The sequence below is a fragment of the Maylandia zebra genome, linkage group LG13, assembly GCF_041146795.1.
Source record: "Maylandia zebra isolate NMK-2024a linkage group LG13, Mzebra_GT3a, whole genome shotgun sequence".
Classification (NCBI taxonomy): Eukaryota; Metazoa; Chordata; class Actinopteri; order Cichliformes; family Cichlidae; genus Maylandia; species Maylandia zebra.
In genome coordinates, this window is record NC_135179.1 from 11,786,128 (window position 1) to 11,799,635 (window position 13,508).

At 43.9% G+C, this 13,508-nt stretch overlaps 1 protein-coding gene and 1 long non-coding RNA gene across 3 annotated transcripts in view; one reads left to right on the top strand and one right to left on the bottom strand.

The window, feature by feature from the left end:
- LOC143421779 (uncharacterized) overlaps positions 1 to 13,508 on the bottom strand; it is a 71,006-nt gene that overhangs the window by 4,191 nt on the left and 53,307 nt on the right. The gene's annotated exons all lie outside the window — the stretch shown is intronic.
- tnfaip3 (tumor necrosis factor, alpha-induced protein 3) lies at positions 1,021 to 13,299 on the top strand. Of its 2 annotated transcripts, none has more exons than XM_004551420.5 (9): positions 1,021 to 1,358; positions 2,978 to 3,386; positions 7,352 to 7,542; positions 7,640 to 7,781; positions 8,197 to 8,367; positions 8,475 to 8,652; positions 8,837 to 9,834; positions 10,010 to 10,203; positions 10,326 to 13,299. In XM_004551420.5, the coding sequence occupies exons 2-9, from the start codon at positions 3,080 to 3,082 to the stop codon at positions 10,599 to 10,601; spliced, it is 2,457 nt and encodes an 818-aa protein (XP_004551477.3). In that variant the 5' UTR covers positions 1,021 to 1,358; positions 2,978 to 3,079; the 3' UTR covers positions 10,602 to 13,299. The 2 variants fall into 2 exon arrangements, with proteins under 2 accessions (XP_004551477.3, XP_076747652.1); XM_076891537.1 differs by lacking the exon at positions 1,021 to 1,358 and adding an exon at positions 1,548 to 1,658.

Genomic DNA, 13,508 nt, shown 5'->3' on the forward strand with positions numbered 1-13,508 from the left:
ATATTTGTCTCTTTATGTCATCTAAATGTGTCACACCTCTTTTTCGCGTGCATAATGCTAACACATGCAACTCCAGCAAGTTGCATGTGTTAGCATCATGCATAACTTAAGCAAACGCTACACTTGGAAATAAAACATAAAGCTCTGACTACTTTTCCGTTGCAGCTTCTGAATGGTAGACCGCAGTAAAACAGTTAAGCATGCTCTGCCACATACTAGAAGCTCAGTCAAGATAATAAAACTTGTCAACCACAACAAACCACAGGTGCACAACAGACTTGTGACTTGACTGTTGTAATGCTTTAGCCGCCTTGACAGCCAAAGTCAGGTGGGTTGCTGGATGATGGAAGATGCACACTTTTCTTGGTAGACTAGAGCAAAGATCATCTGTTGATGTTTAGTATTGAACTCACATGAAAATGAGAGGCACAATTTAACCAAGTGTCAGTTTACGTTTCCATTAGGTGGAGACATATGGAGGTTAAGAGGCTTCCTTTAAGAGGAAACCAATTTTTGTTTTGTGATTTGGGTGGGAAGAGCTAGAAACTTTTGCCAAAATAAAAGAAAACTTCACTTTACATGAACATTGAGCTAACTTACTAATGTAGTGAATGAACCAGCGGGTTAGCAAAGAGCTCACATCTGCTTCTTAAATATCTTTGAGCAAGACAGGAATCCCCAAGAACCTGAAAGTCTGTAATTATATTTACATGATTTGCTAACAATTAAAGCACCATCGCATCATTGTTTCAATAGCTACAGTCATCAGACCATGAATGCACATATCAGTGCATGCAGTCAACAACTCAAATCCATTTCACAATCAGGTAATGAGCTTCGTTTTCCTTACTCATTTGCTGATTCTGAAGGTTAATGATTTATTTTTTAAGGCTGTCTCATGAAATAGAGTATGACGCGAACTGCCTCCCTCCCTCAGTGACGCTCCTTTGTGCTCAGTAGGTGGGATATGCTTTTCAGTATCGAGTCAGACAGATAGTAAAGACCCCCTGGTGGCAATGAGCTGCAACTACAGCGGTTGTGTGTGTGAGTGTGTGTGTGAGTGAGTAAGAGAGAGAGAGAGAGAGAGAGAGGAAAATGGGTGGACGGAAAGTCCCCGTGTGGAAATCCCCTTTGACTTGGACTTTTTCCTTGTTTTAAAAAAACTATCATTATCGTACGTGTGTATTCTTTTGAAAGGCTTCGCAGGCTGCGAGGGCTCCAAAATAGATCTGATACTGAAAGAAAGAGAAGGTTGAATGGCGCCGAGGACCGCTGCGGTGAGGCTGAGTGAAGTGGCTGAGAGAGGACTAGCCTGAGCATCCGGGAGGCTTTTGTTATTACCCCGACATATTACACAGGTAAGACGCCAGCCTTCCCTCCTTGTGCCTCCCCATGTGGACACACATTTCTTAGCAATTGGGTGAGACTTGGTGGGTAAGACCACGTTTGGGCCTTGAGTAATGTATGGTCGTGTTTCTGGGGACACGGAGGAAGCTTGAAGCCTGCTCACGACAGTGGCTTTGACAGCCATTGTTTACAAAGACGTCACCCTCGAGCGGATAGCAGGACATTTAAACAGCCAAATGTGGCATCGGCGAAGCTACAGTGTATCGATACCCGCGCTGTTAGACGCGATTGAACGCTACATTGTTCCAAAGGTAGTTGTCATTGGAATTACGTAAGCCTTTAACGTCAGCAAAGTCTCCTGTTATTGTGTTTTTGTGTAGCCAGCCATCCTAAACCGCAGCGTCCACCCGGGTGCTGCTGTCTGTCTGCCTTAAAGTGTGCCCCGCTGTGACAGCACGCCACGCTAATGATTCGTGTCAACATGCTCCCTGACATCCAGGTGTCTGTTGTCTGGTCCCTCATGTGACTGACTAGCCCTTTAGCACGGCCTAGTCTGTTGTTGCACCTGCTGCTGTTTGGGTAGTAAAGGCACAGAGGCCAATAGAAGCTCGCTGTTCAGGTGTTTGTGGACTCGAACAGTATCTTTCGACCTGACTGCCAGCTTGCGAGAGGTTGATAGAAGGATGTTGTGGGAAGTTTAAAAGTCAGCAAAACTCCAGGCCCACTTGCTGACCATTACTTTCTACTTCCTCTAAACTGCTAATGCGTCTTCACTGCGTTGAAATGTGAGGGGAAATAGTCCTTTAAAACCTTCCCTTTAGCAAACTTGACTCAAATTGGGTATAGAGGTTGTGCATTGAACCTCAGTACCTTTATACTTAAAGTATAAAAACTGCCAAAAGTTTCCCTAATTTTCCTAGCTTTCAAATTACTGTAACAAATTGGGAAACGTGGCTGAATTAAAGTTGTATTTTATTTCAATTTCATTGTTCTTGACAATGACAATAAATAAATACTACTACTACTACTACTACTTTATTTAGGGGAAATAATTCTGCAGCTGCTTGTCTTTTAAATGACTTCAGGGAGTGACGTAAACCCAGGTTAGATTATCTTCCTCCTGTACTGAGAGCAGTGTTTGTGTCTGTACTGAAAGCCTATAATTTTTCTAATGATTCCCAGCCTTTTAAATGGAGACTTTATGCAGGCTGTTGAGGGAGGAGGCCTTGTGACCTTCCCATCAGCCTGGGAAGCCCTGGGTGGCCTTCGGTTAAGGTCTGGAAAGCACCCGTTTATTGTTGGAAGTCTTTGAGCTCAGTGGGACACTAGGAAGCCCTGTTGAGGGAAACTCTCAAAAACCATCAAGACAAAAAGGAGAATTAAAAGAACAAACAAGAATACAAAGGGGTCTTTGTGTACTTTATTCAGTTGGGCCCAGCAGAATCTCCAGGAAAAAGCACCATACAGCCTCCATACTGGAATCATCCTTTGTGATGGGTAGTTTCCCAAACAAACTGTAAATTAAGTTGTGCCTTAAGTCTTAATTTGTTAGGAAGGGGACTCTCCACTGAAAATTTCCCACAAATCCCTGCTGTGAAATAACATGTCCTCTCCGCTTCTCTCCATCCAGTTTCCACGTTGATCCGGCATCGGTGGTTGGTGCCTCCTCCTCCTCCTCTCCTCCTTGCTCCTCTTCCTCCCCTCCTTCCATTCACCTGGCCAGCCATCCGCCATGTCGCAGGGTCAGAACTTCCTCCCCAAATTCCTGTTTGTCTCCAACCTGCTCAAGGCAGTGAAGATCCGACAGCGAGTGCCTAACGATGTGGTGAAGCCTGCTGCCAGCGGTGGCCTCATGCACCACCTGCGGGGTATGCACCGGTACACGCTGGAGATGATCGCCATGAACCACTTCCCCCAGGCCTTCAGGGAGGTGGTTCAGGCCGCCATCCTGGACCGAGCCATGCAGGCCTCATTAGAGAAGGAGAAAAAGCTCAACTGGTGTGGGGAGTTGAAGAAGATGGTGCCCTTACGCACCAATGGTAAGAACGATTATGCTGATGTTGAGGAGCTGTTCTGGAATATGGAGGCTACAGTAAACCAGATTTCTGTGGTGGTCTTGTAAGTGGATGAAGCTCCACGAAGCTTTGTTGATGTTCAAAGATGTTTTATATTATTGGTTGTATAGCAGAGGGCACCGTAAATAACTGCTGTTGGAGCAGTAGGTGATATTCAACACGAATAGAACAATTCAGCAGATTGGTCACAGAGCTAATGTTGAACCATTTCTCCTTGATTTTAGAAGCAAAACATATTGCGCTCAACACAGGATGTGTTTTGCTTTTGTTTCATTTTCTATGAGAGAGATGGTGAGCTCTTATGAGTCAGGACTATTTGATATGCAAATTCTGAGATGTCATTACTCACAGGCAGGGTTACTGTAAATGACAACAATCGAGGGACGTGAGTTCCGCTTTCACATAGACTCATTTAGCAGCCCCCTTGGTTTTACTGTGCCGACCTTAGTGTTTGACTTTAGGCACCCCACTGCTAAGTCATGTTTTCTGTTACGTGAATGTTGTAAGACGGGAACATCCCAGGGCAGGCAAACATGTAGACTCGGGCCTGATTACTTCTGATCATAGTTGTGTACTGGGAAATTCTCTGGCGTCACATGCAGGACTGTTATTTACTGTCTGTGATGTTTCAGACCCAACTATTTCCACAGTTTTTCATTTGCTGCATTTGGGGTATGCCCCCTCTTTTTCTGTGTAGGTGTGTGTTAGTGAATGTCAGTGGATGTCAAAAAAACACACCGTTTTACCTTAAATTCCCCACCTGCCTGACTTTATGTGACTTTATGGATTTGTGTTTGTGATGATCTGTTAGAGCTCATCAGACCTTGTTAAAGCAAACGTGTGTGTCTCTGGTGGCCTTTTCCATCTATACTGCAGTAGCTTAAACACAGCTGCTGTGTACATCAGATCTATTTTAAAGTTAATGGAGAGCAAGGTTTTTGAGAGGAATCATCAGCTATAGCTTCACAACAGAAGGAGGAAGAGGAAATCAGTCATAATTGCAGCTTTGTGCTAAACATGTGAGTTTCCAGAGGAAATAGTTTCTTTCTTTCTCATGTGAGAAATTCCTACATTGGTCACATATCAGAAGTTACTTTGAATAATTACTGGATGGTTGAGGAACTTGCTGGATGTGTTATGTCCTACAGTACTTTTTTTAAATAGTGAAACTCTTTGAAAGGGTCCCTGCCAATTCTGAAGTTAGTAATCACTGAAGGACTTACTGTAACTGTCATCAGCACATAATTCCCCCTTGCAAAGACCCCTTAATTGATGACCAAAATGGATGACTTCTGCTGCCAGTAACCTGGCTGGAATTTCCTGGTTTGCGAAGATGATGTCATAAAGAGGAGACAGAATTTAGTGCCGGAGCGTCTAACTCTGAAGGACCCAGACGTGACTTTGAGCAGAGGACGGACAACACGCACGCACGCACACACTCACACACACACAAGGCTGACTGACTGCTGCTGAGTCACTGGAGCTCAGCAGACACACACAAATACAGAAAGAAAACGTGAGAGAGAAGAAGTCTGTTCACTGATGTCCAGCGCCGTTGTCGGATATCTGTCTCCACATCATCTCAGAACTGAATTTACCAGTGAACCCAAAATCCTTATCTCATTTGGTCTATGCAAATGCACTAAAGATCCAAACCCCATAACCAATTTCCCCGAGCCCGGCTTAATTACGAAGCAAGACCACAGAATATAACTGACCATCAAAAAGAACCCAGACTCATAAAACTTCCACTCCGCTTCAATTAAAATAACAGGGCCACATCCGTTTTCCTGATACATCCAACTTTTCCTCCAAGTAAAACAAGGCTTTATTAGAATTCAGTCTCTCTTCTGTCTTGAATGTCTCGGACACATCCGTGGGGTTTTCCCAAACAGTATCCCATGTCTGTCATGTGTCCCCATCAGGAAGGATTTGTTCAGCTACAATACACTAACTTCATGGTTAAGTTACTGGGAGGACACATACACTGCTGCAGTGTTCTGCCTTACAAGTAAAGCTTTTAGGTTTCTTTTGGGGCATCCACATTATTCCTCCTAGATTGGGGTATGTGGTATGTGCACTTTGTTTTTATAAGCAAGACTACACAAGGAAAAACTTGATGAGGAGGCGACGCATGAGCAAAGGATGAGCCAGTGAAATTTTCCATATCACTTTCTGTAAAATGGGACATTGGCCTTAGTGGATAATCTATGAGCGTTTTTCTAGTTTGGTAATAATTTACTGCAGTTGTTTACAGTCACAAATCTTGGGCCATTCTCACACAACAACCTGCAGACAAGGTGTGGGAAAGTGCAGCCCTGCTGGAAGCACACTGTTGCAAACTTGTGCTGTCACCTGGACAGTGACCAAATCAACTTAAGTCTGGCTCTGCACTGGTATGTTTTCAGGAAGTTCCCCAGCTTGCCACAGAGGAAGTATCTATATATAACCTGATGGGAGCTGCTGAACCACTTTCATCTTTAGTTTTCAGGCACCTCACTTTGTGATCATGACTTTTTTTCATGCAAGAGGAAGTGATTACGTGTGTGGACATTTGTTTGGATTTGTGTGTACCTTTGGGCCTACATATGTCTGGTGTTTTTTATTAAAAAAGCCTTGCATTTTATGTTTTTGCTGAGTGATGCAAGAGCACTGAAATGGAACAACATCTAGCTGGTCTGAAATGGAGAAGTGTTTTTTTTTCTCTCTTTAAATACAGCGAGATGTTCCTTCAGTTGAAAGAAAACAACTGTAGCTTAGATTGCATTAATTGAGCCACACAACAATTAATGCTACACTGAGATCAGATTTTGGCCTATTTAACACTTGCATCAAAACAAAACAACATTTTATGATCCTTTTTTTTAGAAATTTTTTCCTAGCTGTTTCTTAAACCTACTTAAACTTAAACTTTTCCTGTATAGAGGAGAGATCTTGAAAATGCCTGTTTAATACAGCAGTATTATACAAAGAAGGGTGCAGATGCTTTATGTGTATGAAGTTACTGCCAGGTAAATGTTTGTGGAGGGAAAAAAAGAAGTACACATTACAGTTCATGTGTATATGCTTGTGCATGTGAGGACCCATGTTATCTCTGCTCATTAATCACAGCATTCATCGGGTGTTGATTGTAGTATTTAAAAAGATAACATTCCATCCGGTCCAAGTCACGCCTTTGTGGAAAGTACAGGACCAGCTGAGTAGCATTGATGAGTTGGGATCATAGGAGGGGAGCATGCACACATGCACTCGCATGAAAGACAGAAGTTAGTACAGGGAAATTCCTGTGTTTAGTGTGGCAACAGGGTTTTTCAGAGCTGCACACATTAACAAATATGGGCTCTGCTGTTTCACAATGAGAAAAAGACCCAGTACTGCCAAAGGAGAATAAATAAAATTCCAGGATTTTTAGCCGCTCACGCTCTCACACACTCGTCTTTTCAGCAACCAAGTCTTTACCTATATTCTACTGACTGGCTGCAGTGATAAAGGCACATACGTTTGGCAAAAACAAATATATGTATGTGAGAATTCTGGTTTTCTATACAGATTTAGATTGTAAAAAGATTCAGTTTTTCAAAAACATGTTCCGGGGAAATTACGGGTCATTTTTATCAGCCTTGTCTGTGGCGTGTGTACTGTTAGATGTATAAGGGTCATATAATAGTCGAAACACCAGATACTAACGACCAGCCCAGCGGCCTGGAAATCCCCAGACTTTAGTTACACTTGTGTGTGTGTGTGTGTGTGTGTGTGTGTGTACACATTGCAGTTGCCTGTTTTTTATGCTGTATGTGCATAGCCTTTGTATGTGTGCGTGTGCATGTGCCTATTCACAGAAGGAGAACTTTGTGTCCTGTGTACAAAATCAACCAACCATAGTACTAAAAACACATGTGTTTTCTTGCCTCCTCTTTGTGTGTCTGTAGGAGATGGGAACTGTTTGCTTCATGCAGCCTCTCAGTACATGCTGGGTGTTCAGGACACAGACCTGGTTCTTCGGAAAGCTCTCCATGGTGTTTTGAAAGAAACTGACACGGGCGTCTTCAAAGCTCGCTTCCAGGCAGAGCTGCTCCAATCTCAGGAGTTCACCCAAACTGGACTCCGATACACCACCATGGTATGAATTTTCAACTAGATCCATTTTCCATTACTTTGCTTTGAGAAAACTGTGCTCATGCAGAAGTTTATTTCCTAATTGTGTGCATTTGTTCCAGAACTGGGAGGATGAGTGGGAAAAGATTGTGAAGATGGCATCGCCAGTCTCCAGTAGCAATGGCCTCCAGTTTGATTCTTTGGAGGACATCCACATCTTCATCCTCTCCAACATTCTCCGCAGACCCATCATCGTCATTGCAGGTACTCCCTTTTTTATCATCTCAAATTATGCTTATTTATCCTTGTTAGCCCTCAAAGACTCACTGGTTTTGTAAGAGCACATCTTGTAATGTATAATATATCACCACCATTCCTCAACATTTGCTCTCGGTTGTTTTGAAGTCTTCTTAATGCACTGTGTCACTTACTGTCTATCTTAATAAAGAATCTCAAATGACTACTGATGATTTCTCAACTTCAAAATATAAAAAAATAAATATGCAGAAACATGTTTGCAGTCATATTTGAGCAAAGCTTGCTTTTTCAGGATCTAAAATCCAAAAATGACTGCACATTGCTCCATTTATTCCACTTGAATTGGGTGCAGCTCTATAAAAGTTGTTCATTGTCATTTGTTAGAGAGTTATAAACTCTTAAATCTTTGTTCTTTCAACAGACCAGGTGGTCAGGAGTATGAAATCCGGCACCTCCATCTCTCCTCTGAATGTGGGTGGGATTTATCTGCCTCTACACTGGCAACCCACAGAGTGCTACAAATACCCAATAGTGCTCGGCTACGACTCCCAGCACTTTGCACCCCTCATCACCATCAAAGACAGTGGTCCAGGTACAAATCACAAAGAAATAGGTGTTATATATTTGGCACGATAAAGGGACAAAGCAGGACCCCTGTTCATGGATTTGGCTCTGTGTATCTTTAACTGAATTTCCCAGAGATCCGAGCAGTACCGCTGATCAATCCGAGGCGGAATGGCTTTGAGGAACTGAAAGTTCATTTTCTGATGGAGAAGGAGCAGCAGCAGAAAGAGAGGCTCCTCAAAGAGTACCTGCACCTGATAGAGATCCCTATCAGATTGGGCCATGACATTACACAGATTATGAAAGCTGCAAGGTACTTGGGCATTATAAGTTCCATCCATTGTTAAATGCAGCCTTGAACAGCTCATGGCATAAGAATTGTTTTTGACTGATTATCAAAGATAATTTAGCCAAACTACTTTTATTAACTATGAATTTGAAAGGGAAAAAAGTAATAAAATGCAGTTAAGAACCACATTGTATGTCTCTGTCCTAAGGCTGGATGAGGGAAACCTTCCTGAAGACATGAACCTGATGGAGGACTACCTACAGCTTGTGAACCATGAGTACCAGCGCTGGCAGGAGGACAAGGAGCAGGCATGGGCCGCCCAGCCACAGCGTCCGCCACCCTTCTCCGTCTCCCAGCTCTCGCTTATTGAGATCCGCTGTGCCACACCACGATGCACCTTCTATGTCTCTGTGGACACGCAGCCTCATTGCCATGAATGCTTTGAAAAGCGGCAGGCCACTACTGGTGGAGGAGCGAGGATAGAAGGGGTAATTCAGACTAAGGAAGGAGGTTTACAAGGTGGGGTAGGAGTCATAGGGGGATCAGAGACTGAGGTGAGCTCCAGAGGGGCCAGAAGTAGCAGCCCCCCATGCTCTTCATCTGGGAGAGGAGTAGTGTTATCCAGTCCCCGCTCAGCCCCGCCCACCGCCCCCAGCCTCAGCCTATACAGTGAAACACATGCAATGAAGTGCAAGACACCCGGCTGCCTCTTCACCCTAAGTGTGGAGCATGATGGACTTTGTGAGCGCTGCTTCAACTCCAGGCAAAACCATGGACCCCCTGGAGTTGGAACGGCCGCTACAGGACTGCCAGGGACCAATGGGGGGCCTGTCGTTCCCCACCCAGCCCAGGGCTCCGGCTGGAACCAGTGGGGAGGCTGTGAGACCGAGACAGAGCGATGTAACATGTGCAGAAAGGAGGCGTTTAGGATATTCAATGGCTTGTGTCCACCCTGCATGCAGAGACAGCAGGCTCCAGAAAGGGGAGAGCCACAACAGATCAATCCCAGGACTGAAGCCTCATCTTCAGCTTGGACCCAGGCCAGGGACACTGAGCGGCCATGCCTCACTCTAACTCCAGGGCACACCTCAGCTTGGCAGGGCCCTGTGGCCCGACCTTGTAAAAGATCTGGCTGCCAGTTCTTTGGGACACCTGAGAAACTGGGTTTCTGCACTATTTGCTACGTAGACTATCAGACAAATCACCGTAAGTCCTAAAACAAAACTAGAAAACACTTCTTGCATTGCACGCTTTTCGTATATATAAAATTTATTATAAAAGCCGTATAGCTGTCTTAATAAACATCTCATTTAACTGTTCTGTTTGTTGTTATTCAAATGTCATATGGCACATTGCTTATGTTGGCCACTGTTTCTTCCAGACCTGACTCCTCCTCCTGCCCCGGCCCAGAGTCGGCATGGTTTGGAGACAGGCTTCCAGAATGCCTCACGATGTCGTGGGCCTGGGTGTGGTGCAGTTGGCAAGGTGATGCTGGAGGGCTACTGTGATAAGTGCTACGTAAAAGAGCAAAGTGCAAGACTTAACCAAGTCGCAAATCGCACGTCCCCTCCTCTGGTAGGTACCTGCCATACCTTCATAACTCCTCACTGTTCTTCACATGTCTTGTTTTTTTCGTGTGTTCTTCTTCTTCGCCTGTTGACAGTTCTTTCCATTCTCGCTCTTTCTCTGTACAAAAGCGTGAACGAGCAGCAAAACCCAGATCTTCGCAGCAATCCCAGACCCAGACTCAGTGCCGGCGGAGTGGCTGCAGTAATGTGTCCCCGGGTTGCACAGACCTCTGCCCAGAGTGCCACACGCGTGGTCAGGGCAGAGAGCCAGGAAGACGGGCGCAGGCGCCCAAAGAAAAGTCGAAGCAGCGGTGCCGGACACAAGGCTGTGACCACTACGCCAACCAAGAGAAACAGGGCTACTGCAACGAGTGTGACCACTTCAAACAGATTTACCGCGGCTGACCACATTTAGCGCCCATGCACACGACAGCGATGATGACACATCGCTAGCACGCTAGAGCCGCCGCCCTGCTGTGGGCTCTCCATGCCAGTCAATGCACCTCTGATACTAACTAACCAACTAACTAACTTGCTAGTGACTAACTAGTTACCTTATGGCCTGAAAATCAAACCCCCCATGTAGAATGTGAAGAGAGAGTGTGTGTATGTGGGGGTGGTGGTGAGTGTGTGTGTTTTCGCAGTAGACATGGCCTCCAGAATACCTCTTTGTGCAATTATTATCATCTGACATGCCCTGCGCACTTACACGGTGAGAGGTTTGGCTACATGTCAGAGCAACTGAATTAACTCTTGTGTACAATATGTATTTAGAGGTACGTAGTGAATCGTGCCGGACAAAATGATTGTATGTCGACATAACAAGAAGCATCTGACATTGCTTTCTAGACCACAGCCAAGGATTTATACCCCCCGTCTGTCTGTCTGTCTTAACCCATCTGTGTATCTGTCTGCCTGTCTGTCTAGCATTTGCTCTGAAGAAAGAGAGATGCAGTAGTTGGGCATGCCCAACAGCAAATCTCTGTGAAAATAGTCAGCAGAAGTGTGCAAAACTGGGCCAAAGGAAAGCAAGCAAAGTGCTTGAAATTAAGTTAAATGGCATTCACCACTGTTTTGCTTAAATCTCCTAAATCACTCATCTATGTCCTCACAACCCAGACAAAGATTTTTTTTTTTCTCAAAAAGATTCTCTTGCAGTCAATATTGTAAAAATGGTCAAATATTGATTTTCTTCCATTAGCCAGACAATAGCAGGGTTAGTTTATATTTTGAGGCTAATTAACCTTATTACTGTTACATATCTGATGTAAATTGCTTGATATGGAAAGTAAAAAAACAAATTATAAACTGTGCAGGACAGACAGGGCAGGCCCCTGTTAGTTTTGGTGCTACATGTACAGAAATACAAGCCTCTCCATTGTAGCCAACATGCTGGTGGTTTCAGCGGACAGAAGGCAGAGATCACAGTAGAGACAGGACTCACTCTCTTTCAAAACCTCCTTTCCTTCCTCTTATTTCCCTTTTTCTCCAAAACAAATCTGTTGCCTTGGACGTTGTTTTCCTGTTTACTTACCACTTAAGCACCTAGAAACGCATAGACACATGCGCACACATATCTACACAATGTATACACCAACATAATATCGTCAGTCCTGTTAAAAGGGGATTGGCAACTGTGAGGAGAACTGAGACTACAAGGACAGGCGAAGTCTGGATAATTATCCACCCTACTACTGTATACACACGCACACATGCAAACACAGCTTTGTGAGATTGTATGTCCCCACCCCAGCCTGAGGTAATGTGTAGGTAAATGAACCTGTAAAGATGCATTCCTCTCTGCTTCACCCTCCTGGATGTGCCAAGGCATCACTTTCAAAACTTCAGAGAGCAATCCTGTTGCCTGCTTTGGCTAATCTTGTCTATCTGAATGTGTTTGTGCTGCTTGTACAGCAGCACAGTATTGGGGCTGATCCTCGATAAGTTTTGCCTTTACATAGTGATTGAAATTTTATGGACCAGAGGGGCCTGATCAGTGATTATGGATCAGTGCTCCCACTTATAAAAAATGCTTTTGTGAACATGGATCTTAGTCCATACCGTAGGACCTTCCAACCCGATGCCTCATCTTCAATACACACACACACACATACACACATACAGATAAAACGTACGCGTGTGTGCGTCTGGAGTACACAAAAAACTGACATTCCTCCTCTTTTTTTCTTTTCTTTTTTTTGAATTTCAAATGTATTTTGATATATTTGTTTTTTTTCTGCCAAAAGAGGAAAAAAAAACAAAAAAACGTGCCATCAATTGCCAAACAGTTGTTGTTACCTCCTTAAAAACGGCCAGCCTGGACCATTCTAAACTAACCAGAGTGCCACAGATTGACATCTCCTGTTCTGCGCAACCACAGACTTCAGCTAATCCAGATCTCTCATGCTGAAAACCCCCTAATGGACACCATCTTTCCGTGAACTTATCTTTTATTCAGATACGAAGAAATGTCTGTCTGTAAAGATAAGCTCAAACATGAAACATTTATCAGACTCAAATTTGGTAATAACTGGAACCTCTTTCCCCTCTTACTTTAGCTGTGGGCAGATATCCATCTGTGGCTCTAGTTAGAAAAGCATAGACAACCAGGCTCTTGGTCTGCCTTTTCATTCAACTGTATCTAAAGCTGTCAGGCCAGCCCACGTGTTGACGGCCTGGACGTAGATCTCTGTGTGCTTTAATCACCTCTAGACAAACCTTAATCACTTCAAGGCCAATTAGTGCTCAGCTCATCATAACCTCTTAACAAGGGGCTCTGACTGAGTTTGACTGGGAGGAGATCACATAAGTTGCACATGACTTGTCTAAGCTGCTGAGGCATTTAGGAATGGTACTCCGACCTGTGTAGGGACATTCCAACAGTAGGAAGAGCATCGACTTAAGAGCAGAAGGTGTAACAAAACATGCAAATGGTGTGGAAGTTTCTTTGTGTGACTTTTTGACAATAGGGTATTGTATGAAAAAAGCCTGGTTTTATTTGTTAAGTATTTATTCATATCAAAATATCTGTATTGTGTGATTCAATAATTATTTATATGTCGTCCTGAAATGAATTATTTTTATTAAGAAATCTGAAATCTGACTGATGTGTTTCTTGGGTCTGTACTTACTGTGTGTGTGCGTGTGTGTGTGTGCATATACTTGTGTGGATGTATTTTGACATCAGGTGGAACCGTAGAATTTGATTTGCGTGAGGATTGGCGTCAAACATTTATTATATTGATAAAAATCATATTAACGTGCAGCCCCATGTCAACAAGTGCAATCGCTGTCAGGGGAGAGTTTATTATA